The sequence below is a fragment of the Athene noctua genome, chromosome 10 (genome assembly GCF_965140245.1).
Source record: "Athene noctua chromosome 10, bAthNoc1.hap1.1, whole genome shotgun sequence".
Taxonomy (NCBI): Eukaryota; Metazoa; Chordata; class Aves; order Strigiformes; family Strigidae; genus Athene; species Athene noctua.
In genome coordinates, this window is record NC_134046.1 from 16588480 (window position 1) to 16613268 (window position 24789).

General features: G+C 39.4%; 1 protein-coding gene across 3 annotated transcripts in view; it reads left to right on the forward strand.

The window, feature by feature from the left end:
- Positions 1 to 13494: 13494 nt before the first annotated feature.
- Positions 13495 to 24789, forward strand: part of DCP1A (decapping mRNA 1A) — a 38556-nt gene continuing 27261 nt past the window's right edge. For 2 of the 3 annotated variants that reach the window (XM_074914222.1, XM_074914223.1), the window contains exons 1-3: positions 13495 to 13912; positions 14938 to 14978; positions 16730 to 16857. In XM_074914222.1, the coding sequence (XP_074770323.1) occupies positions 13778 to 13912; positions 14938 to 14978; positions 16730 to 16857 (304 nt within the window). In that variant the 5' untranslated portion in view covers positions 13495 to 13777. Of the gene's footprint in view, positions 13913 to 14937; positions 14979 to 16729; positions 16858 to 19936; positions 20086 to 24789 lie in introns of those variants that run through there. The other variant, XM_074914224.1, reaches the window with a different exon arrangement.

Consider the following 24789-nt stretch of genomic DNA (forward strand, 5'->3'; position numbering starts at 1 on the left):
ATACCACGTAATTGGTGCTTTGTTATAAAATACTATTGGGACTGCCTGAATAGTCTTGTGGTTATTTAATAAATTACTCAGCAAAGGAGTGAATTTAGCCAGGCATCCACTGGTGAGGAGACTGCTAATTAACTGATATCCAGGCAGGCAGCAATTACCCTTCTCCTCCCAGACAAAAAGAATATCTCTATTCCAAATATGTGTCCAGAAGGAATGAAGAGCTCTGAAACGTACGTCTCTTCCAGTAGGAAGTGATTTGTAAAGGAGTAGCAGTCAACTCAAAGATCTCAAATCATTTGAACTAAATACAAAACAAGATAAAATAAAAAATCTGTTCTTTATGAAGGGAGTGAACTGGCTTCGGAAGTAAGTTTCCAGCTGGGACCAGATTGCAAATGCCTTTATTCACTCTGCAGGAGTAGTTATTCACGCGAACAGTCCCTGTAAAGCCAAGGAAACAAACTCACGTGAGCATGTAGTCATGACTGTGAGCATGAGGCTTGCCATCTGACCTTCAAAACCGACAGAATTTTGTGGTGCCTTTACTGAAAAAATATATAGGGATGCTGGGATGTCGGGGGTTGTTTTTCTTTTCCTTAAATATGATTTTACTGTCATTTCATATCAAATGCCTTATGATTTCATTTTTAATTTATGGAGAGTTTTTCATTCTGATACATTTGCTCAGATAATCCAGTTTACAGGTCAATGTCTCAGCAACAGATTTCTAGCAAACAGGATACTAGGATTTATCAGGCTTCCACTCATTTTGTTTTCTGGAATGTCCAGCCATAAAGCAGACTCCCCGTGGCCACCTGGGGCTGAGGCTCTGCTGCACCCACTGCACGGAGGCTAGGAGCCATCCTAACAGAGACATGTGAGCACAAAGGCAACCAAGTGACTGCCCATGTTGAGTAGGAATCAAGGATTTCTGGAGGAGTGTTCAAACAGCTCTGCATCCTCTGTTTAATGACCCATGAGAGAAAGGATGCATTTAGAATTGAGCAACATAGAGCTGTTCTGATTACATGAGTTTTCACTCATTTACATAAAGGCTGAAAAAGAAATGTAAGACATACAGTTAGTGACCTAAGGGGAAAATTTCAAAACCACTAATAAGATTTAAGTGTCAAGATGCAGTAAGCAGTTAGAGCTAATATCTGAAACCAGAATCCAAGCCTAGGACAAGAGGCAATCTGGCACCCAAAGACCAGAGATTAGGCTAAATACCAAAGGTCAAGAGCCTGAGTCAGAAAATGAGATACAAGCCAAAGGTTAGGACTGAAATAGGTCCTGGATGGAAGCTGAAGATCACAAAATGAGCATTTTCAAATAGCCACAGACCTCAACTACTGACTAGTCAGAGAACAAATTTAGAGGCTCCCTTAAATAGCACTGATGTTAGCATCAGTGAGCATTCGCAGGGGTGACCATAGTCACCGTGACTGTGGACTTGCTGAAAGGGTCAGCCCAGCCAGCAGCCCTTAAGAGCCCACCACTGACGTCAGTCTGGGTCACTGAGATCCCGAGTAAGGACTGTAACAGCTCCCCCTAATTACACAGATGAGTGAAGCCCCTAACAGCCACACATATGTTCGCAAAGTTTCCGTTCCAAAAAATAAGTTATGGAGATTTGTTGTTGTGGTTTAAACATGGCTGGCAGCCAAACACCACACAGCTGCTCGCTCACCCTCCCCTGCCTGGGGGGTGGGAGAGGTATGGAGGGCTAAAGGGAGACTTGTAGGTTGAGAGAAAAACAGTTTAGTAACTGAAATAAAATAAAACAATAACAATAATAGAAAATACGAATGGGTAATGCACAATGTGATTACTCACGACCCACTGACTGATACCCAGCTCATTCCCGGTTTATGATCATGAAATACCAAGATCCCACAATCAAATCCCAAAAGCAAGAGAGAAGCCCCTCCTCCCTGGCCACCCCTCTTTTATATACTGAGCATAACATTCTATGATACGGAATATTCCATTGGCCAGTTTGGGTCCGTTGCTCTGGCCGTGCTCCCTCCCAGCTTCCTGTACACCTGCACACGGGCAGAACACGGCAAGTTGGAGAATGCTTGATCTCTTAGCAACAACTGAAAACATCAGTGTATTAACAACATTCTTCTCATACCAAATCCCAGAATGAATCCAAACCACAGCACTATTCTAGCTACTAAGAAGAAAAATGAACTCTATCCCAGCTGAAACCAGGACAATTGCAAAGTTCCTCTCTTCCATAAACTCAGTGGAAGTGCAAAAAAAGGCAGTTCCAGCTGAAATATGAGAAAAAACTGGGCCCCGAAGATACTGTAGAAGCTTCAAAAATCCATGGACTAACAGAAGATCTTTCTATGGATCTACATTTTAGTTGCTTTGTTCTTCTATTACGATTTTGCTGATTATAATAGAAGTACATATACAAGCCCTGCTGCTACTCTATTGGCTCGGCTACATACAAACAAGTAAAATAGTCTCTTTTGATAATTTTACAGGGTAAACATTTTCTAGTATTAGATTATTTTTGATGAGAAACAGGTAACAAAAGTATCAAAAATAACCTTTTTATGTATAAATTAAAAGAATAAATTCACCTTGATGTTCCATTATATGCCTCATTAGCATACCCTCTGGAAAATGCTTGCAGCTACAATGTTGCTTAAAACTACAATTAAGAGATATCTTAAATAATAATTTCAGTGAACAGTTTGCAAATAGCCCATATACCAGAATATGTTTTTTCAAACATTAATAATTAAATTCTGACTGAAGATGTTAATGAAAAATCAACTCAAAGAGACAGAATATAGACAAAGTCTTTATATTCCTCTCTGATTTTTTTGTCAAGGTTATAAAGAACTAATAAGGATTGGAGTAAATTTAATAAGTCTCTCTCCCTGCTCTGCTATGTTGCTAATAAAAACACATCTGTACAATTACCTTAACTACTATACATTTATTTTTTCTTTCTTGAAGTGTTTGACAAAGTGCCCCTATACTGGCAGCAATGCCCACCTGGTATGTCAGTATTTCAGTTACTAGCTTTCACTTGCAGTGGATTTTACGTAGTATGTCTCTCACTGTATAAAAACAAACAAATAGTTACTACCCTTCAAACATTTCAGCTGTTGGCATGGTGCCACTAAGCCATGGAGACCACTTTGCAGAAGTGTGACCATTAAACAAGCACTATGAAGTAGGTTAGGGTCTATAAAAGGAGTATCTGAAGTTGGAGAAATTACACAGTAATATACAAAATACAGTAATTACAAAATATTACACAGTAATATTTGGGGGATTTTCTAAAGAATATCAGATTGTTGCTCCTTTAACTTAAGCGTTCCCCACAGCTGTTTGTAAGCCAACAACCTTGCCTGGCTCTCATATTACAGAAGATCATGAATCACATGGTGACCCTGAAGTGCTAAATCTCAAAAGTTTACACAGCCCACTTGGCCAGCTCCCCATTACAGCTGGAATTTCTGACTGAGTGCAAAAAACCCCCAAGAAAAATAAACAATGAACTATAATGGGAGGATCTTACAAAAAAATATACATCCATGATATTGCCAAAGTCAAACAGTCCCCTTCTCGCACAAATACAGTGCAGACACAGCCATCTTTGCCTGCTAAGACCTTCCTTCAGCCTGAGCTCCCCTGCTACTCTTGTGCAGACACTTGCTACTGAGAGGTGAAGCAAAGAGCAGGAGGAGCAGCCTGCCTGCCCCCTCCGGCTGGTCCCACACTCTCCCTTCACGCCCCACGGGTACACCAACGGCTCTCCCTTCGTATTCAGCTTACCTCCTAGACACAACCATTCATTAATTATTTGGGTGACAAGTCCATCATGAAAACGGAGCTGATCAGAGTTTTTCTTAATCAAAAAATAGCAAAAAGGATGCCAGTTTTATCCCAAAGTAAAAACGTCTTACAGTGGCAATTTTTTTTTATCTATATTTTGCTAACTTGTTTTGATTTATTACGATGGTAAATAGTGGACTCTGCTCATTCCTGCCCTGTAGGACAGTTCTCACTTCTGGAACTCAGTTCTCTTGGTTGGCAGGTCTGTGTGATGGTTTTAAGCCCTGCCGGGACCAGAGACCACGTTGCCGTTGTCCCTCCCTCACCCTCAGACACAAGTAGGACACAAACCCCGGGTTAAAATAAGAAGAAATTTAATACAACAGTGTAATAAGCAATCTGAATGGTAGCAATGATAACAACAATAAACAGTAATAACAGTAAACAAGACAAAAGATATACAGAGAAATACCGCAATGGACACAGACAGCTCGCTCGCGATGCTCCCCGCCACTAAAACCACAAAAGCTTCCCTCCTTGCTGCACTGGACCTGACATCAACATGGTATGAATAACCCGGCTGGAGATCCCTTTCCCCTCTCCACTGGGGAAACTTAACCCTATCCTAGCTGAACCAGGATAGTCTGTTTTGTCATGGAAGTGTCAGGGCTCCTAAAAACGCCCCATCTCTCTCTGACCAACGTCAGGTGCACACGTGCACACAGGGACAGGGGAAAGTCAAATATGGCAAGCTTGGCCTACCCATCAGCAATTTCTGTGCCAGCTGTCATCAGCCACAGATGGCACTCACAGGTAGAGGAGAAGCTGGACAGTTAGGCAGGCACTGGGTTTAGACCTCCAGGACTGCACAGCCTGGCTGAACTGGCCAGCTCTGGAAGGCATCACCTCAGAAGGAAAAAGCGAGAGATGGGGTCCTTCAGCTGGTTTGGTGTACATGCATTGTTTACACTGCAGCTCTCAAAGTCTGTTAAATTTAATTGTTTTGAAAATCACACAACTTATATAGACTTTAGAAGAGGTAGTATTTTTGGAAATGAGAAATAGTCATCGTACTGACCGTGAGAGTTTTGAAAGAACGCACTAGAGCCTGTCTCATAAACTGGCATTCAAGAGGCATTTAAACGATTATTTGTGATTATTACAATCTATTGGAAAGATGTTCATCAGCTCTTCAATCCTTACCCGACAAAATGTATCACCCCTACACAAGCTCTTTGGATTCATCATTTCAGTACACTAATTCCACATGTGAAAGTAATTTTAGCATGAAATACCACTAGAAAAAACTCACTGTATGAATGCAGAGGACGATTTCAACACACAACATATTAGTTAGTTCTTTTCCCCTTGAAAACATGCCAAAGTAAGCAATCTAATTTGTAGGTTAACCTCTAAAGTTACATTCATTTTCAACATGAAAATTCAGTAAATGTGTAGACAGAATTTTGTAGAAAATATTTCACTGGTTGACTGCCATTTTGCTTTTATGCACATATCCGCACACAACCCATTTGAAAACAGTTAAATAAGATGTTACTGCTTTTTTTCTTAAATAATTCACTACTATCAGATCACTTACTTTCTAACACCGGAGTCAAGGGACATGAGATCCCAAAATTAAAGGGTGAAATAGCACTTCCATCACAGCCCTTAAGGCTTGCCCGAACTACAGCAGTTTATTATGCTAAGCTCTGTGCTAGTTTGATTGCAAATTTCCACAGCATTGTGCATTAATGCCTTCCCCTTGAAACGCCCTTCCTGTGCCATCCCTTGCACATCTTAACCACAGGACTCCCCAGAGCATCTTCAGCAGACAGCTTTATGATTCTTTTCTGAGTGACTACAGCAAAGGAATTCTTCATCAGCCAGAATTTACTTGGTGAAAACAAGACAAATAAGAGGTTACCATCTCATCCAGTTTATTTACTTAGTCATGATGTAATTGAGATTCCCTTTTTGACAGTATGGTGACTCCTTCCTGCTTTTCTTAGCCTACCTTCCTAACCTCCTGGAGAAAGGCCATCCCATCCCAAACTGTGTAGGTCTGACTCAGAGTTTCAGTGCAAAGCAAAAACATGTTATGAATTCTTGACTACAGCCATTAGGGGCAGAATTTAGCACACAACACACATTAAATCCACGTGGTTATGTCACTGGATACTCTTGGACATGATACAGCCTGGAGAAAGCTGACAAAGCAAAGAGCAAGAGATACATGTGCTTACACCAAGAATTAACCTGCGCTGTGCCTTAGGTTTCTGGCTACACATGTGTCTCTTACAGTTTGCAGCCCAACCCCAGTGGGCGGATGAACACCCAGAGAAGGTGTTAGGTGGCAGCAAGTGGCCTGAGGAAGCCCACCCTGCCAAAGCACAGCAACATCCCTGAACCTGCTCCTTTGTCATGCCTGCAGCATCAAGATGACAGCAGTCAGTGCAGTGTTGCCCTCACCTTCAGACAAGGTCTTGTGATAGATGAGCAATTCACCAGCCCTTCCCCAGATGAATGAAATATCGTCATAAGGCCTACTGTTTATATTACTCTTTGAAAAAGTATTTCAGTGAAATTTATGAGTAAATACATTGTACTCCTTTTGTCTGGGAAAACGAAGGTACAGAGAGCAGAAGTGGTTTAATAACCCATGAAATTAATGCAGGTTTACTGATTCCCATTCCTCTGACACTGGAGAACCTAAGAAGCATCAAAAGCAGACAAAATCACTGAGATGTTTTACATGATACTTGTTCCCAGTCATGTCTGAAAATCTCTAGAAGCTATTTACTCTCAGAATTATGTTGCATCTTATGTATTAGTACTGCACCACATCAAGAAAAGCCTATTGAAAAATATATATTTGGTCATAAAAAATTAATCTCGCCTATTTTAAAGATGATTGCTCTGATATGTGCACATTTTGCAAGAGGACCAACTAAAAATATTGAAGTCTGACTTGCTATTTTACAGCAAGGCTTCAGAGATAAAGAAGCATATAAACATATATTTTGAAATTAGTCTCAGTATCTCTCAAGAGGCATTGAAAATGGCTCATGAACCTTAAAGGATACAAAAGGATGTTTACAAGAAGACAAAAATATAAGCACACAATAATGCCATAAAACTGACACAGTATATTTAAGGTAGATAATTCAATATTAAAAATTGTCTGAGGTTAAAAACTGACATAGTTATACTAAGGTAGCTTGCTCAAGGCTCAAGGTATCTACTGTAATGCACAATTATTCCTGAAGTATTTCTCAATCCTGTACAGACCAGAACCTTGCTAATCTAATTGTCTTTTTTTTTTTTTCATCTGTGCAGTCTATAATCTGTACAAGAAGACTTAGAACAGGCTACTCTGCCTTGTGATAGTAATTGTGTATTGTTTTTCCTAATGTTATTACACCAATAAAAGAGAAACTACATGTAAAATGTAATAAGCAATAGAGAATCCCTGATGGTGCACCTTTGCTACTGCAGTATTTTGTCCAACTGCAAATTTGCCACAATAGAGATTTGCAATAGAGTTCATTTTCAGTAATTAAATTATTACAGTTCTCATATATTCAGCAGCAGGCCTTGTACCTACTGTTGGATAAAATATGACAAAATTGGCTAAAGAAGTATGTTCAAAGCCCTATATATGACATTAAGCATATAAACCAATAAAAGTCAAGTGTACACCTATGTCTAATGTACTTACAGAAGCAGAGATCACTGAAAGTCTTGTATTCAAAAATAAATTGTATTTAAATTTTTGGACAAATTTAGTCAGGATGAACACATTACTGGGTATTTATGCAAAATGCAGAGTCCCAGGAATAACATTTTTTCTCTAGTTCTGATTTACGTCAGTGATAAACTTGCCTCTTTACTCTGTTCAGTGACAGATTTTAACTAAGGGTGAACATGATATAATTACTGAGACAAACCTCTGCGCTCTAGCTAAAAAAAGTTAGTTTTACCTGTCTATTTTCACTACCTACCTTCATCAGAGAAGAGCTGTCATATTTTGATGCAAATTCCAGCAATTTACATGTTTCAAGCTGGCAGGCAATGTCTTCCTAGAAAAAAATGCCACCCTTCCACAAGCCCCTGTGAAATGGCAAACCAGGTTAGAAAGATAGAGGAGATTGGATTACCTGTCTGTGCCAGATCATTGTTTCTAGGAGATAATCCATAAATGATTAATCCTTCTAATGTTATTGAGCAATGTAAGGAGGGCTGCCTGTGACCTATTTCAACCTCTTGCACTGTTGTTGTGGGAACAGCTTTACTGTATAAATCGAATTGAGTGTTTTCATTCTCACTGAATTGTGAGTGTAATCAAATGTCTTGTCTTTGTTCATTTTTTTTTTAGCATAACTGTTGGTAATACTCATGTCCAAAATGGCAGTGAACACATAGATGGCAAATGTTTTTTTATGTGATTTTCCTTCTGTTTTATGAAATTATATTACTTCAGTAATTCACTGTTGGTTTTAATGCTTCCTGCCTCACATTTTCTACAACATTTTGCCAGTTGTACAAGGAGGAAAAAAAAAAACAGAAAGAAAAAATTCATCCATTCCCGTAACAGAATCATGACTGCAACTATTGCATGACAAAATGAGACCAAAGTAGTATTTAGTTAAATTCACATTTCAGTATTGCAACATCTGAGAAATTCAGATATTCTACAAAGTCATCATGTTTTATTTCTATTTTATGTACAGTACAGAAATAGGAAAATATCCCACACCTACAGCCAGATAAGTCAGCAGTCCCAGAACTATTTTCCTATACCTTGTGACTTCAACGTGATGACCCTCCAAAGAGGGTGACCCAGGAGTCACTCTACACAACATCCATCCCATGGATTTTAATTGTTTAGATTACCTCTGAGCTCTATCCCTCCAGACTGTATTTGCAGATGTAGTCACACAATCAAAAAACCTGTTGACAAAACCCAGGCCAGAAACTGTCACCTTTGGCATGAAGAACTGTAGAAACACATGGTTCGCTTATTTCATAATTCTGACTTAAACAATTGACTTGGCAGAAGTGAAGGGGTACTGCTTTCCTGAGAAAGGTGGGAGAGAAATGATACAATAGCAAAATGGAATAATTAGCTTAACTAAAAGGCTCTGCAGAGAGGTAAGAAGTATGTAAAGATCACCCCTGGCAGATATTGTGTCATCTTTTTCTAAAAAAAGAAAAGGAGACCCCATAACATCCTTCAGTAACTTTGTTATATTGCTTAAAAATTTCTACTGATTAGGATTGTTAGGATCCGGCCTAATTATTCTGTTCTGCCCATTAACCTGATTTCATTTTGTCCTTTTTGCCAGTAAGTGTGGAGAATGCATTTCTGTAACAAGCTTTTACACACCAAATATGAAAACTGCAATGTTATTCTTTAAAATTTTCCTTCTTCCTTCTTTCTTTCCCAGCAACATAACTATGCATGCACTCTTAAGTCTTTTGCCATCCCTCTACTTTTTTCCACAGAGTGTCCTCAGTTTGTCTACAATTTATATTTAGTGCATCACTCAGGTAGGACATTATGAATTGACAAATTTATCATGGAATTAATTACTAAAAATCCAAGGAAAGGATATTAGTTGTACACCTGGTGGTACTTTATCCTGATGACAATCAGCAAGTGTTTTAACAGGTTTAGTTTTGTAGCCAGAGGAAGAAGGATAAAAGTAAACTGATTTCGTGACCAACAGATATCACAGAGTATCCAAATTTTAAAAACCCTCAAGGGAAAAATTTTGCCGGCCTACAGCACTGTAATGTGTAACAATTTAGAAAACTTTCCTTTACAGGTGGAAAAAGATTTTTCACACCTAAAAAGAAGTATCTATTAAGATGAATATGTAATAAGGTACCTGTGGATGTAGCATTAATGCCAAAAGAGCATACTGCAAGCTGGAAGACCAATGAAAGGTTTATTATTCGCTTGGCACTTCTAAAGAGCAGAATAATTGCCAGGAAAGGTAACTTTATGTACATGAATACAGTATAAACGGCTGTTGAGTAGCATGCAAGGCCATTGCTGTGCTAACCTTCAAAAGGTGAGATTTTTACAAATAGATGGGTCATAATCTCTAAGTGTAGCAGTTTTCAGTTATCCTTTATCAGCTTGGAGAATCACTACAGCAAGAACTATTTGTACAGTGAGGTATAGTAAGGAGAATGAATATCAGGAACTGTGAGCCTCACCAAGAGCACAGAGCAAACGTGCATTCACAGTAGAGCAAAGAATACAACTGAAGTAAACACTGTAATAAAGAATAAGCTAATAAAAATGCTCAAATAATGCTTCCTGTGAAATAAAATTATTTTTCAAACAAAATGTCAACACTTGTAAAATTCTAGCATACTCCCCCCCGCCTTGCTGTTTTAAACCCTGTAAAATAACAGAGAAAATTGTGTCTCTTATAAAAAAGACAGGCTAAAGAATTGCAGGCTTGCTCAGAGAATTAAAATGCAGAATAAAAGCTCATTAAGTTATTGATTACTATCCCAAGAATTGCCTGCTATTACAATTAAAGTTAAAACATCTGTAAGCAAACCAATAAAAAGGGTGTCATTTGCAAAGTATCTCATCAAACCGGAAACTTCTGACAACTGTTTCAAGTGGAAAACAGCAAAGATAGAGTATGAGCTCTATGAGTCACTCAGATGTGCTGGACTCCACTGGACCCTAATTCAATTTCTAGTAATAACAGAAAATGCACTGACTGGGAATGCTTACTGCACCTCTCCATCATCTTAACAGCAGCAATATATTATCTCCTGAAGATATTCAGCTAACAAGGAAAATACAAAGGGACTGCAGACTGAATATGGCTTTTTCTGTATGAAGTCTGAGTGACTGCAGCCCAAACAAGCTTTGGGAATACATAAGTAATCTGCTGTGTGAAAAACAGGGGCCAGAAAAAAGAGTTTGTATAACACAAGTGCGAACAGCAGAGCAGACATCAATGGAGAGACCCAGCCACGCTGTCACAAGCAACTAAAGGCGTAAAAGAGGGTCTTTATTATTTCACCTACTTTAACATTAACGTATATCAAGTAGATAGTAGAATTTAGGGTAATAAATCATCATATCCTGTCCTATAAAACCTCAGCTGAATAACTGAAATATAGAACCTAATGTTCTCTTCACTTATTGAAACACAAATGGAATCTGTCCCACTCCCAGAGAAAACATCAAAAGGGCATTATGTAGATCATCCCACTTCTGCCTGCTTCAGTGCAGGAATCCGGAACAGAGAGTGATAGATGAACGTTTTCCCAGCAGTAACTGCTGCATAGCTTCAAGGGAGGACAAAGAGAACAAGCCTGAATGGATACAACTAACATTTCAGTTTACACTGAGGTCACAGCTTGAGTCTAAGTATACTATATACTTTGGTGTACTTCAAGGTTGAGGAAGCAGATGGCAGGCCATATGACTCATTTCTGATGTAAAATATTTTATTCCAAGGCAACAGCAGTGAAGAAGGGCAGAGAGAATAAATTCACTAAAATGCAGAATTGGAAGTAGCAGATGAAGGAGGAAAACAATCCATAACCAGAAACCACCACTTCTCTTTATCGATGCTCCTCATGTTTCACTTTTAATTCAAGATGAAGCCAAGGAGTTTTCACACTTGAGAAGATCTCAAACAGCAGAAGGCTGTCTTTTGCAAATAAGTTTTTATTTTGAAAGATACCTTTACTTTACATTACTCTTGCAGAAAGGAGCAGTTTGGTGCAGATGTTTCAGATGCCATTTAAAACCAGCTCTTTAAAAAGTTTTTTTCATTTCTGTTTCATTTGCACCCTTAGAATATTGTCTCTTTATAAAAGATTGTTTTCAAGCTTTAACCTCCTCATAATGTATTTTCCTAATATAGTTACTGAATAACAACTAAACATTTTACATCAGAGAATTTCTGATATCACAGTAAGTGTCATTGTTCGCCTTTGATGGAAAGTTCTGTGTACTTTACTAACAGAACAAGTGAAAACCCAAATTTTATAGATTAGATTGGGCCCTCCTGTGGTAAAACCATTAGAAGGGGATGGGCTATTTATGGAGTTCTAAGACATTCTGTATGACATATTACTTTTTTAAATGATGCTTAGGTCTTGGGATTCAGGGGTGAGTTACTGGGATGAAGTACACATGAGTTTTGTGTCCGGATTACATTTTTTTCTAAGAAATATCTTTTTACTTTATACTAGAACTGTTTGACATCAAACTAGGTAAATTAATGTTCCCTCCAAAAAGGTTTACTTTTATAATTTTTAAAAAAATGCATTGTACTGGAACTGGATACTTCCACTGCTTGTCAAAAAGACTTTTTATGGAACCACACAACTGCTGGATCCTTGCTTATAGCTTGTGCATTAAATGTCTGCCATTGTGGGAGAGGATTGTACTGTAAAGCTGTATTAAAATCAGAAGTATGTCCACCTGTAATGGAGAAGAACATGACCTGTGGTAACACAGAGCTTAGTGGAAATTCTTTACATTCTCAGAAGGGTCAGAGGTTTGACACAAACACGGTTTTGCTTAGGAATTTACAATCCTTTTTCTTCCTTCTTCCTTCTTCAGATTGCACAAAATGCTACAAAGATATTTGTATCTCAGTAGTCTTACCTTGGACATCATTCATGCCTTGGTCCTAATAAATTCCCATTCCTACTATCCACTGATGATTAAAAAAATTGCAGGAACAAAGCTCGGTGCACTGCATGTTACCTTGTTCTTGTTCCAGCAAAGTTAAACATGTAGTACGTAGGACAGTTGATATGTTTACTATACCTAAGAAAGTATTCCATTCTAAAATTCTTTAAAAATATTTAAAATTGCATGTCCCACTGCAGACTGAAATATTCAGATACCAGATAATGACAAACACGTGAACAAGCGCCATCACCCCCAAAGTACTGGAAGATAATTCCTCGAGCCCATGACCCAGCTCATCGCACTTCATAGGCCAGCCGGCAGTAAACTCAGAAGCCTTTTATTACTAATGTCAGTAAATAAATAATAACAGTAAAAATAATGACCTCTTACAGCATAAACAATACACAGATCTTTAGCTTAATCCATTCCATTGAAACAAAGAAGCTATTTCTCTTCCTGACATGCCCAGATGTGGAGAGACAACTCAGAAGTCTGCTGAAGGTCTTGTACATGCTCAGGGGGACTCAGTACAGGGAGTGGAGCCGCGTAGGGCGGCTGATGGGATCCCTCCTTCAGCAACGGACTGTCAGTCCTTTCCTCACAGCACTGAGCTGAACCTGAGCGACATGTGCGACAGAAACCTCCTGGATGGAGCTCCAGCCGGCTGGCCCGGCGGGAGGCGGCCGGGCGGGAGCACAGCGCGGCATGGCAGTGGCCAGTGGCTTTGGACACTTGGCAGCACGGGAGCGTGGAGGCCAGCGCCCAGCTGTGCCAGCGCCCACCGCGGAGCCTGGGCAAACCCTGCCGCTGGTGGAGGCACGGCCGCCGCCGCAGCTCAGCGGGGACACGCCGCGGACCGGCAGGTTGACCCCCCAGGCCGGATCCCGCCCGCCGCCGAGCGCCTGCTCTCGAGGCCGCTAACGCCCGCCCTCAGGCCGGGGCCACGCGTGCCGGCGGGGCCGGGGGCTGCCTCGGGCACAGCCGCGCCCAAACCCCGCGGCCCCGCAAGGCCTCGGGCACGGGAGCTGCGAGGGGGAAGGGGGACGGTCAGGGGAGCCCGCGGGCGCAGGGACGGGAAGAGCCTCGGTGCTGCGGGCTGCCGGGGCCGGCGGCTGCCGCGGCGCAGCCCGGGGCGGGGCGGCAGGGGTAGGGAGGGTGCCCTAACCGCCGGGCGGAACGGCAGGCGCGGGCCTTGGCGTTCCGGCCGGCGGCGGGGACGGGCGCGCCGGTGACACCGCGCGGCTGCTTCTTGTCCTCCCCCGCGAGTGGCTGCCGGGATCCAAGATGGAGGCGGCGAGCAGAGCCGAGCAGGAGATCAGCCTGGCAGCCCTGAAGCGGCACGACCCGTACATCACCAGCATCGCCGACGTGACCGGCCAGGTAGCGCTCTACAGCTTCAGCCCGAAGGCCAACGAGTGGGTAAGTCCGGAGGAGCGGCCCGGGCTCTCCCCACGGCCGCGCCGGGGTGGGCCGGGCCGGGAGGCGGCGGCGCGGCCCCAGGCGAGGCGGTCGCCCGTGCCCTCGCCCCAGCTGCCGCCTGGGGGGCTGCTCTCGCCCGAGGGACAGTTCGGGGTTCGGGCGCCTTCCCCCTCCGGAGGTATCGGCCCTGAAGGCGCTTGTGCCGAAAAGGGGGAGAGGAAAGGGGAGTCTGTGCTTGCGCCCCGGCGGGGCAGCGTCGGACACCTACCCGGGGTGACTGCCCGAAGCAGCGGCGGCGCTGGGGGTTTCGTTGGCTCTTGGTGGCCGTTGCGGCGTTGACTTTTTTCTTTTAATTGTAATTTGTTGTTGCTTATGCATGTTGAACTGAGCCCGAACTCGGGAAGACCGGGATTTGAGAAATGTTCGTATTCGTCATTGCGTGAAAACATAGTTTTTGTTTGACCACTAGCTTTATCACAAAACTATAAAAATGGAAGTATGTGGAGCTTCACGTTGTCTTATTCAGGAACTGAAGCTGCGTGCAACTTTATGTGCTTGCGGGTCACAAGCATATGGTAGAGGCTGCTTTAAAAATTGAAGTCTGAAACAACCGGTTTTGTTGTTGGCTGTGCTGTCGTTGCCATCTTTTAAATAACAGATGTGGAGGGCAACTGATCCAATGTATTTGCGGACTACTGAACTGTACTCTATTCAAAATAAGGAGTTTTGAGAAAGGTGTTCATCTCGGACCAGTCTGGCTCAGCATAGGAAAGTTGTAGGATGCTGTACATCGCATCATTAGATTGATAGCATGAACAAAATCTTCAGTAAATGAGTTTAATTTCCTAATCTTACTAAGAAAATAAGATGGTCTCTGAAAGCAAGGGATCATATTTTTAGCCCTATAAAGTCAAACCTCATGGAAAGATAAGGATAGTGTAAATCTCTGTAATTAAAATGCTACACAAAAGCTATATAACTGTGTGAACAAGCATATCCCTAAATGCCATTACTGTCTTTTGTAGGAGAAAACTGATATAGAAGGGACCTTATTTGTGTATAAAAGGTAAGGGTTTTTTTCCTTTTTCTTTCTTAAGAAAACAAACCTCAGGTGGCTTCATGTGTAGCTTTCAAACTGGATTTACTGCATCCAGTAAATTCATAATTACTTACTTGTCCAACTGTTAATGTCTGTATAATCATTTGAAAAAAATAACATGCGCTCTGTCAAAAGCACCTGAAAGTACTGCTGAAAAATCATAAAACTTGATGAATATGTATCCACACAAAAAACTAGTTTATTTGGTTAATCTGATAGCATTTGTTAAGGTATTGAGTTTGTTAAATGCCAAGTCTTCCTTTGCTTCCTAAAATCCATAAAGTTAATTTTGAACACAATACAGATGACAAGATAAATTATCTGTTCTAATTTAATTTCTGCTATTTCCCAACAGTTTTGTAAATGGACAAAGTTGCCTAAAAGTTGGAGATCTGCTGGTGTATAGTTTTGGGGGCTACTCGATTTCCTCATCAAAATCATGAAAGAAATTTCTGTTTATATGGAATGGGGGAAGGGGGTGGGAGGGAGAACCAGCACATGAAACCAATCATGGATTTAAGTTTTAAAATACAGGTAAAACAGAAATCTAACAAATAACACACTGTTTAATGTAAGAAATATAAATAATGCAGGTTTAACCCATCCTGAATCAGACTGTGATTACAGAGTTTTATCCTGACTCTGTGAAGTGCTACTAGCAACCAGTTCCTGCCTACTTTACTTCAGCTCCAACTTTGGAGATGCTTCCTGTAAGAAAGCAAACCAAACTAAAAAAACCAAAAGACTAAGCAAAAAGCTTCCTTGTGACTAGATGATAATTTCAAACAAGTTCTGTTAGGTTCATTAAAAGACTAACTTGGGATGGTAAGGATTGCTGGCTTCCTCCTTAGAAGCTCTTCACAGATTTTGTTGTTGAGCATTAGGTAAAGGTGGCCACATTGTTACAGACATCTTAACACTTACTAGCTAATTGTATCTGACTTTTACCCTGCCTTCATCGTGCTGCTCTGTTGATTATATGACTACTTACAAGCACATTTGAATGTGTTGACATGACATTCATGAAGCAAGAGAAAACAGATCTAAAACTTTCTTGAACTTCCAGTGTTTGCTTGCTTGATGTTTTCTTTTTCCACCTATTATCTAGTAAAAATCTAGATAATAAAAATTGGTTTACTGAGCAATACAATTCTGAATAATCTAATACCTACTTTGAGGATACTGGCTTAAGTTTTTATTTTAAGAGTCTCCCTTTAGGAAGAAGTTACTGTGTCTGCTTCCCCTCTAAGTGCATTTCATGTTATTTAAGCTAACAGCCTTTTTTTATTGTTGTACCTATTTACAGTAAAGTAAATGTTGCTCTGTAAGTGGTTGGGTTTTTTCTCCTTTAATAAAAGATTCTAAAATGCCTCAAAACTATCTTGTGTGAAGTACTGAATACACTTGCATTTTAATCCTGGAGCTGCACTAGTTTTTTGATAGACTTTTTTGAGGCATTTCTTTGGTTCACCAGTTTAGCAGTATAGAACTGTAATGTTACTCCTAATCCTACTTTGTGGTAAGTGTAGTTTGAAATGGAAATTAGTTGGCATGCCAATAAATGTCATAGAAGAACAACTATTAGAGCTTCAGGACTGCTAAAGCTTTAGCTAATAAAGCAATGGAGATTTGAATATTAATTCATAACTCTGTTTTAGAAAACTGTATATGTTGATGAAGGTGTTAATCCTTGTCTTTTGTTTTAATTGAAACAATAGGTCAGCTTCTCCTTATCATGGTTTTACGATAGTGAATCGACTGAACATGCACAATCTGGTTGAACCAGTAAATAAAGATTTGGAGTTTCAGCTCCATGAACATTTTCTTCTTTACAGAAATGCTAGCTGTGAGTATAACTTTCTTTAATCTGTGTAAACTTCATGTTCTTTTTATAACCTAGTCCACTTCTAATTACTGCAATTTCTGTTTCAAGCATAATGTAATGGGGCAGGTTCTAATGAAATGTCTGGTGGTGTTTTCTGTCTACGGTGCTAGATTTACTTAACTAGATATGCTATTGTATTAATGATGACCACCTGCTTTCAACAGAAAGAGGATATACTAACAAAGTTCAGTATTGCTATATTCTTTTTCATTAATGATAGGTTTAATCTAAATGTAAATGCAGTGCTATAGCATGAATAAAAAATTATGAAAGAATAGTGAAGATTGATACATTTTGGAACTGTTTAACACCAAGAACAGTTCTAAGGGCTTCGTCTTTTGTAAGCAAAAAATTAGATGTTTATCAGTAGCTTCATGAAGAAGTTTAGAAAATTGCTCAGCTCTAGGTTGAAGGTTTCTTTCTCCACAGCAGGTTTTGGACTGGGGAGGTAGATGTCGATATTAAATTTCCTAGTATCTAGACTCTAGCAAGTCTGCATGTTGGGATAGTCGTTGTACAGATAAGTGGTAAAATAGCAGTCAGTGTCTTCTTGCTGCTTTTTGAATTCTGGTAGTGTTTTGGGTTAAGCTTCAGAGTCCCAGTGTACTGTGTTCCAGTTAGGTACATGCTAATATCCTGTTACTCCAAAGAGCTCAATGTGTAAATTATGTAGACCTTAAAGAGTAGAGGAGGGAATATATCTGTATATGAAATCCACATTAGGTTGAGTAAATAAATAAAAGGCACCCCACAGAGCAGAGGGTCCTCCTGGTACAAAGGTATCCTTTCATGTCCTCTTTTCTAGGTGAAATTCTCGAAGCTACTTTGCTGCTGTGTAGTGACAGGTTCTCCTTGCATGAATTACACAAAGAACCTGTGTGCTGTCTGGATATAGAACTTCCTCAACACCGTGTTTCTTCCTATCAGAGTGTGCCCTTGAATTACAGATAGGAACACTACTTTGGCTATGCTTCAGTATACCTAAAAGAGAAGTCAAATGTTAGTCCCTTTCTGTTTTCCCCTTGGAAAGGCTCTAGGATCTGTGGAGAGTAGGATAGATTCTATTATGGTAACAAAGAACAGTTTAAGATAGGTTGTCTCCTCTGTTCAATAGTCTTAGCAAATACTTCTATAAGTGTCACTGGGATGAGAAGTCTAGGAGATGAGGGATGTAAATGACTGGCAAGAAACTGGGAAGGGGAAAGAGTACTGCATTGAGTTGGATGTTTAAGCAGGTTGCTTGGTTTGAAAGGAAGAGGAGCTGTAGGTGACGGTGGTAGGGGTAAGATGGCTGATGAGGTGCCAGTAGAAGAAAGAATTTCAGTTGTGGGATTGCTGACATAAGGGAAGCAGGAAGTTGATTCATTTGGTTTTTTGGAACTGCTGATGGTATCAGAAAGCAGGACCTGTTGTGGAATTACCATGGTGTGTTCTAGTGGGAGTGACTAAGAGATCACTTAAAGGAAGCAATCAGAGAAGGTAAACTGTGTGTGAGTTTTAGAAACCCCTAAAGTTAATTATATGCCTTTCTCATTGATAAAAGCTCTCCTTTTCCTATGGGACACTATTGTGTAAGATCTGTGGGAGGCTTGTGGGAGTCAGGATAGGGATGACACAGAAAAGTGTGAGGAAGGAAGAAATTCATACAGAGGTGAGCAAGGGAAATATTGTAGACTGGATATGGGGAATAATTGCATTTAGAAGTAATCAAGAGTATCTTCTCCTTTTTTTTTCCCCTTTATATCTTTCCCACTGTAATTTTTAAAAACTTTGGTTAGAAACTATCCTTTATTTCATCACTCTGCCCTCTCTCCTAGAAGAGGGGGGTAGCATGTCCAGAAACAGTTTACCCTGACTGCAAATTGAAAATGTTCAGTGTAGTGTGTCATTAGTTACTTCCCTGAATGCCACAAATAAGCAGCAGATCAGGTTTTTTTGTGTTCTGCTAGTGTTCACTTTATTCAAATACAAGCTTAAAAGCATAGAAAACAGCATCTAAGCTTTTTGTTCCTTATGACTTCAGCACTGCGAACTCTTAGATTTTGCATTTAGTTGCTCTGTCTTGGGTTTTCTTCATTACATGCAGTTTCCCAAGTTTTCTGATCTCCCCTGAATTAGTTAGAAAAAACCCCCAAGTTATATGATTGAAATGTTCAGTGTTAAATCTGTTTGCCTCTGTCTACATAGTATTTATGAAACTAAAAAAACCCAAACCAAAAACCTTCAGGATTGATGGGGATTTGCAGACAAATTTCAACATGTATGTATTTTGTTTGTATGGATAGATTAGGGGATTCTTGTCCAATTTCTTTTCATGCGGAAGCATAAAAAACTTGCAGTTTTGGGACTAATTCAAATTTTAAGCCAATGGTTAACCTAATGTGTATCTGTAAGGGCTTAATGTGGTATATCTCTAATGGCTTAATGTGAAGTTCTTCCGAGATCCTTTAATGACTGAAAGGGGGTGGACTGCTAGGTTGTGCAAGGAAAAACTACCTCTTACACAGAGTGCTGGCAACACTCCTGTTTCTTGTAGAATGCTGGTTGTTGGGGTTTTTTTTTGTATCCTGCTTGAGAAAATCTACTGTGATCATTAGAAACTTAAGAGTAAGTTGTTCTGCTAAGATTGCTGAATTATTGAACTGATGATTCTATTGCCTTAGCTTACAGATGGGGAACGGTTCAGACTACCTGATAAAAGCCTAAAATCATGCTTATTAATATATCTCTTTGTCAGAGACAAACGTATTTTGTGCCTGTGTATTTAGGTTGTAACAGGATCAGTGACAAATTGTGGTTTACACTTCCCCAGGCCATGGTAGAAATAGAAGAGGATCAAAGCAAAACTATGCCACCATATTTTTGCAGAATGTTCCATGTCAGCAATCTTTATAACTGAATATGATACTACTGTCTTACAAGCTACATGTATTCACTTTGTTATGGGATTCTGTCTTTACTTAAGAAGATAGTAAGGGCAAAGTCTGTTATGTATACCAGATCAGAGCTCTGGCATTTCTGTCTTGAATGGCATGAGAGCTGTTCTGAGTATGTCAAGTGACATACACCTGTCTATGCAGAGCTGCTAACAAGTTATATGAGAAACTTTGCAAGCAGTATATGAACATTTTTGTTTGGCTGGAGGCTATAAGAATTACTTTCCTGTCATCCTAGATCATACTATTTTTGGTGAGTTTACAGTTTGATTTGTTCAAATACTTATTTTTAATATCTAATGGAATTTTTAGTTTGCTGTGTATCAGAACTTATTTTTGTTAAGATGTAGACCTGAAATGCTTTATCCAACTGCACAAAGGCTTTTTCATACTCTTAAAACAAGATTAGGTAATTGCCATTTTACTCGTATGTCAAAGAAGGCCTGACTTATCTTTCATATTTGTTGGGGAGGTTTTCCACCATTTTGCAGGGCTATGGGTATTCTGTAAGAATAGACAAGTGATACGATATCATTCTTAGATAGCTACCTTTTGTTCTGTTCACTGAGTGAAAAAATTGACGTTTGGGTCAATTTGTTATTCATTAATCTGGTTAGATTCAAGACATGTAGAGGCTTCCCCCAGTCCCCAGAATTAATACCTTTTCACTATTGTAGCCATTAATAGGAAAATCTTTCCCAGCTCCAGATTTATTTTTTTTTCTGAGAAACATTGTGACTATATAACATGGTCCAAGCAGCAAAAGAATACTTAAGCCGAACAGTTTGATAAAGTTCTATGTCTACTTTAAAAGTTGTGTATAATGTTGCCTGAAAACTTAGACCATTTATTCATGAGGCATCAGACCCTAAAGCAAAAATGACAGGAGGTGTGGTTAAGAAGCTGTGAGACTATACACCAATTACAGTGGTAAATAGAAAAAAAAAAAAAAGATATCCTACTTTTCATTTAGAGTTAAAGAAAGCAAGTGTCTTCAAATGTGAACAAATCAAGAAATTAAATCACAATTTGTTTTCATTTTGGTAATGTAACGTATTTTTAATTTAGAGTTCTTTTTTAAAGAAGAATTTTTTAGATTATACTTCATACTTAATGTACCCTTTATTATTGTTTAATCTAGAATATGTGTTGCCAGGTACATTTGATCCTTGTCTCACTTTCCCTCTGGATGCATGCACATTCTTTGGAGTATTCAGAATATTGTTCATGAAGCACTGAATCCAGTTGACCATATTTTTAAGTGAACTGGTTGCCTCTTGTCTGTATTTTGTGAGAAGTATGTTAAGCTCCATTTTAAAAAATGCATACAGTTCTCCCAGTAACAGCAGTGATAGTCCAATCTGAAAGTTCAGTACTTTCTTTCAGTCTGTAATGTGAAAATTTGGAGATGATAGTTGGACTAATTTTTCTTTAAAGCAAAATATAAAACAATGACAAACTTACCTCTTGAAGTCTGCAAGAAGAATTCTTCTAAGTCTTTCTCATTTATAACTTTCCCTTTGTATCGGTGGTGTTGGTCTTGATTAAAAGGCTTTTTAATCCAAGCCATTTCACTTGAGAGGTCAGGCAGATTGATTTCCATGGTGCTGAAAAGAGAGATGCTAAGCATAAAACTTGGGTATTCAAAGAAATAGTCCTTATTTGGTGCGGGTTTTTGGTGTGGTGGTTTTTATGCTTGCTTCTTATTCCTGTCCAAGGGTAAGAGTTAGAAAAGCAAAAATAATGGATTTTGGAGAGGCTTATATGTTTAAGAGGAAAACTCAGTTACAAAGTGCTGTCTTCTGGGATTGTTGTATTATCATTAATTAAACAAACTTGTATTCAGAACAGCAAAAGCAAAATGACCTGCATTATTTCAAATGGCTTTTAAAATTGTTTGAAAGAGCTCCTGACTGGTTTCAAACGGGTCATATTTACTGGTAAGGAAAGTCTGTCATTATCACCTTTGTTCCCAGCTGGCAGTGCATTAAGTGTAACGTATCTCTGTGACTGCCGGAGCTGAATGGCTCTCCAGCAAGCGCATTAACCCAGTGGTTTAGTCTGAGATAAGAAAGGAGCCTGTTCCCAATACCTTTATAGCAGAAGACACAATGCAAGCTAGGGGGAGGGGAGGAACCACTGAAAGCTGTTAAGAAGTTCTAAAAATACTTTGTTTGACTTGAAAGATGGCACTCTAACTGCAAGGGGTTTTCCACTCCGGTTCAGTGTTGCAGCGTAGTAATCCCTCTCATTCCACACTATACTTTGTCAGATGGCAGGTCGATAAAGTGTTCCTGATCTTGGGTGGTGTTTGCCACCTGCTGAATTACTCCAGTGCAACCTCTTGTGGGATTGTGCTGTGAACTGGATTTGTGAAATGGCCTTAGATATTCAAAACATTGAGAAGGAGGGAATATTTTTTTAATTCTACTGATTTATAAATCTACATGGCAGCCTGATATTTAAATTGAGGAAAATATGAATAGTGAATGACGAATTTCAGTGAAGAAAATAGAGCAGATTGACTGTGGAGAGGTGGCATTTCAGCTAACCTTGCTACTGGAAGAAATACAAGCTTTGAGAGGGACGGACGGCTTTATGTGTTTTTGCCTTAAACTCTGTTTGAAGTGTAAAATTATGCATATACCATATGCAAATGATGCATATATGTGCTTTTCTTTATGGGAGTGAGATCAGGTTAAGTTGATTTCCATTATTACCTTATAGGATGGGTTTCAAAATAGGAGTCCTTTCTTTCTAGAGAGTTTGAAAGGTTATTGTCCTCCACTTACAGTTGTGCTGCTTCATTGTATAGCAACGCCTAAATTGGAATTGTAAAAGAAAACTTTTCTTTCTCTTCTATTGGCTCTTCCCATTAGTTAAGGTAACTTTTAAACAGATCATCTTTGTGAATGAAATTAAGCTGTATCTGCACAAATGGCTAAACTGCCTAAGGCAAGAGAGTGCCAGTGTCTGGAATCTCTGAAACTGGCAGTGCTGATGAGTACATGTCCATGTCTTCTGGCATACCGTTCTCAGGCTACAGTTTCATGAACATTTTGACAGCTTTGCCTTACTGTGCTGCTCCCAGCTTTCCTGTTTCTGTCCTCTCTTGTGCTGGGTGGCGTGTTTGTGAAGCTGATGCACAAACAGCATCAAGGAACTGGTCTGGACTAAAATGTACCCAGCTGACATAGGGGAGAGGGGGGAGTTGGGGTAGAATGAGTTCACAGCAAAGTTGTGGCAATGTATGGGTGGTTATGCTGCTTCTTTCTGCTTACTTAAAATTAAAACTGAAGTGAAACTACAGCTTTGACAACATAAAACGTAGTTGCATCCCAAAGAGAGGCCTCTGTCTCACTGTGGCACTTTGCAATGCCCACTCTTAATTCAGATCTGCTGAGTAGCACTGAAACAGTAAGATGACTGCCCCTTAAAGTATTGGGAGCACAATGTAGAAGAAGACCTTCCTTTTGGTGTCATCAGCTGTTAAGCTTCAGGAGGAAGTCTGCCATAATGCTTCCATTCTCTCAAAATCTCTTTTTTTTTTCCTCATAGCAATTTCAATCAAATTTTAATGATTGATCCAGTCAAGTTTGGAGAGAAGTTGAGTGTTATGTGTTTTGATAAATATTTGTGGGTCAGTGTTTCTAATAAAAATTACATATGTCAGACAAGAATGTTGATTAAGATAACTGACAGCTTTTAATTTTATGAAATCTGGTTTGTCTGTGATATGGGTGACTCATGACTTCATGTGTGTCAAAATGTAGTGTGAATCTGACTGAAGGATATTGCTGCTGATGACTACAAATTGCTACTTGATTGCTAAAGATGCTGCCCAACATTCAGTGTAGAAAAGCTGGATGGAAGGTGTTGAACTAGATGGAAAAATGAATCACTTAATTTACTGGCTTCTGTTGGACAAACTGCAGTAGAAAGATATGCCATTAGACATATGAACATTCAGCTAATATTTATGCTGGATGTAGTAAAAAGATCACAGGTTTGAAAAGAACTGGTAAGTACCAACTCTGGTTTTAAAAAAAGGATGTTTATAGTTAAATTTGCATGTGTGTAAGAAATACATCAAATACAGTAATGCAGTTGGGACATACATACATACTTCAAGGGCAAGGGAGCTGAACTGATAGTACAAATGGGTCCTCTTTTGAAAAGAGGAAGGTAAACATTCCAGCCTGTTGGACCATATCTAAGTTAATGCTCAAGCTTACTTGTTCATGGTCTGCTTTGTGTCTTCATAATACTGTAAACGTTTTGCAGTGACTCCTTAGGATTGCTTGCCAGTAGTACTAAGTGGAAAAAACCCTGATACTCTGTACGCCAAACTGAGATTTGTATCTACTTCTGGTCTTGTGTAAGCCTGTTTCTGGCAGAATTGAGTGTGACTTTTATCGTTTGTCCCATTAAGATATCATTATAGGTTCCTTATCTTCATTTCTTCAGCAAGTATGCTTTTGAAGAAGCTTTTTTCTCTTTGCAGTTTTTCTGATAATGAAGTCAGGGAAATGAAAGAGCTTTTCTTCAGTGTTAAAATATGCTACATGACTAAAGAAGTATCTCAAACTGGAAACATTATCGGGTTTCTATGCCGTAGACAATCCAGTTGTATTGAACTAAATATAAGCATTGTTTACATGTGTGAAATGCTTTTTTTATTGGTTTATGTCTTTTGTAAGAACAAAGTTCCTTAAACTGTGCTGTATTGATTTCTTTGTTTATTACTTGAAAATCTTTGTTGTCTATTACTTAACCTGTAACTTCTAAAGAAACAAACACTCAAATGAATATAGTTGTTGCTTAGTAAAATTTAAAAAAAAAAAAAAAAAAAAAGGCAAAGTAGAACTTCAGTTTGTTGGGATATTAAGATGTGGGTGTGGCTTTTTGAGGGATTTGGTCCAACACAGTAAGCCTAGGATAACTGGAAGTTATAGAA